This window comes from Asterias amurensis, chromosome 3 (genome assembly GCF_032118995.1).
Source record: "Asterias amurensis chromosome 3, ASM3211899v1".
NCBI classification, from domain to species: Eukaryota; Metazoa; Echinodermata; class Asteroidea; order Forcipulatida; family Asteriidae; genus Asterias; species Asterias amurensis.
In genome coordinates, this window is record NC_092650.1 from 17,596,732 (window position 1) to 17,598,984 (window position 2,253).

General features: G+C 41.8%; 1 protein-coding gene across 1 annotated transcript; it reads left to right on the plus strand.

The window, feature by feature from the left end:
- The first annotated feature begins 1,258 nt into the window (after positions 1-1,258).
- LOC139934555 (echinoidin-like) lies at positions 1,259-2,253 on the plus strand. Its single transcript, XM_071928814.1, has 2 exons — positions 1,259-1,782; positions 2,187-2,253. The coding sequence occupies exons 1-2, from the start codon at positions 1,259-1,261 to the stop codon at positions 2,251-2,253; spliced, it is 591 nt and encodes a 196-aa protein (XP_071784915.1).

Sequence of the window (2,253 nt, forward strand, 5' to 3'; positions counted from 1 at the left end):
AAATTTAAACGAGACAAATTTGCCTGAACAATTTACCAGTGAGACGTTTAATGTTAAACTTGGTTCTAATAAAGGCTAAGCAGTAAAAGCACTTAGCGCAAGACAAAGGACCATATCGGAATACATCAAACTTGATTTATATTAGAGCCAATCAAGAAATCGAACGTTTTTACATTTCTCCCAACTTTCGGTAAACAGTATTGTCTAAAGGCCCACACTTCGTGTATCGCAACTGATATAAAAAATTCCTGTGAAAATTTAGGCTCCGTCGGTCATCGGAGTCGGGAGAAAATAACGGTGAAAACCCAGCCTTGTTTCCGCACGTTTCGCCGTGTCATGTTTGTGTTTAAAATAAATCCGTAATTCTGGACAACGAGAATTGATAGTTTTTTTTAAGTTTTCTCGAAAATTAGAGCATTTCATTGAATAATATTCGAAGATCAGTCTTTCACCATTACTTTCTGTAAACCCTGTAAGTTATTTGTAAATCTGTGAATTTTTTTTTCCGGTGCCGAAGTGTAAAATGGCTTTAAAACGAACTTAAGAATTGTTCAAACCTCAATCACCCAGCGTTGTGGCTCAAACTCATCGTTTCAGCGGCCAAGTGTACTAGAGCTGCTAAAGCAGAAAATATTGCTCTGTTAAGCAGAAATGAGCAAGATACCAGTCACAGATTGTAAATCCGAGATGGTAGTTTGGTTGATAACCTTGTTCTTGTAAGCATAATTATGTTGTGCTAAGCATAGCTTTATGATATTGAGCACAGTGACAAAATTACATTAAATCGCTCAGTCCAGCATGGGAGTGTCTGCATACATAATGTAACATAGCCACGCCTTCGTTTCAACACTTCTTTAGCTGTGTTTAATCACGAGATCTCCACGTGGTGTGCTTTCCACCAATAGGAATGGCGAGTCTTGGTTGCGAATTAAAACCTCATATAAAGGAATTCAGCGGGGGAGGGGTGGTTGATTCTGTTTCCCCAACCCTCGAACCTTTTAATTGCGTCACACACAATCGGGAAAATATTGTTGTAGGGTGACATACAAACAGCCGATGTTTTGTTCACCTGCAGATTCTACTACTTCAACTCTATCGATCTTTAAAGTTATATACACATCAACTAAAAGGAGCTGAAGAGAGCAGTCATTTTCTGTTCAACCGAACATTAGACATTCTACTGGTTTTATCAACAGTCTTTATTAGGTCATATAAGAGTACGAGATAGGCCTATACTTTTGGACACCTGTCATACATCATGGATGCTATTCGAGTAATTTTGGTTGTGTGGGTTTTCTCTGGTCATATTTTGGCTGAGATCTGCCCTCCTGATTGGCATCGATACGGCGAGTCTTGTTACTTGTTTTTAAATGACAAGATGGATTGGTACGAAGCAAATCGCACCTGTACCGAAAAGTCGCGAGCCACCCTGGCCTACCCAACCTCACAGTCCGAGCAGGATTACATATGGGACTTATTCCTGAAAAAGACACCAGACGTCAGTCTCTGGCTTGGTTGTAATGACCTCGAGGTGGAGGGAAACTGGCAGCACTGTCCGTTGAAGGGTGATGGCAGTGGCGCTTATGAGAATTGGCAGGATGGAGAACCAAATGGTTTTTCTGATGGAGATGACTGTGGAATGATGAAATTGAGCATAAATGGCGAATGGGATGATGATCTCTGCACATATGAGGTGTTTGCTGTCTGCAAGCTCCCCGTCTGCAGCGTCCGTCTGACACCCAAGTGCCTGCTCCGTCACGCTATGGAGGAGCTACAGAAATCGTGCAGCGGGAAGGGTTGCCGATCACACCCTCAATATCACTCCTCCCTCATAGACAACTGCTGTGATGATCAGTAAATGACTGAAAGGGGAAACTGGCCTGCGATGATAATCTATATCTACCCTTCAATATTTATGAACAAGAAACATTGAGGCATATTATTTGTATGCGGCACCCGTAAACTCTGCATCGTCGACTCGAAAGTAACTTACCCACATTGAGGAATAAAAATCCTTCCTCCATACTTGAAATAAGATGGAACTAGTAAGATGGCTTGCAGCTGAGCAACGAAATTTATACTGAAGAAGAAGCTTAATAGGAGATTGATTTGAAGAGTGACATACATATTTCTGCACGGAAACCCGTGGACTTAAACTTGACATTAGTTTCCAAAGTCAGATAGAGCGTCGTGTCGTGCGGGGAGGCCTGCCGATCACACCCCAGATGTCACTCCTTCAATCTGTTGGAGTAA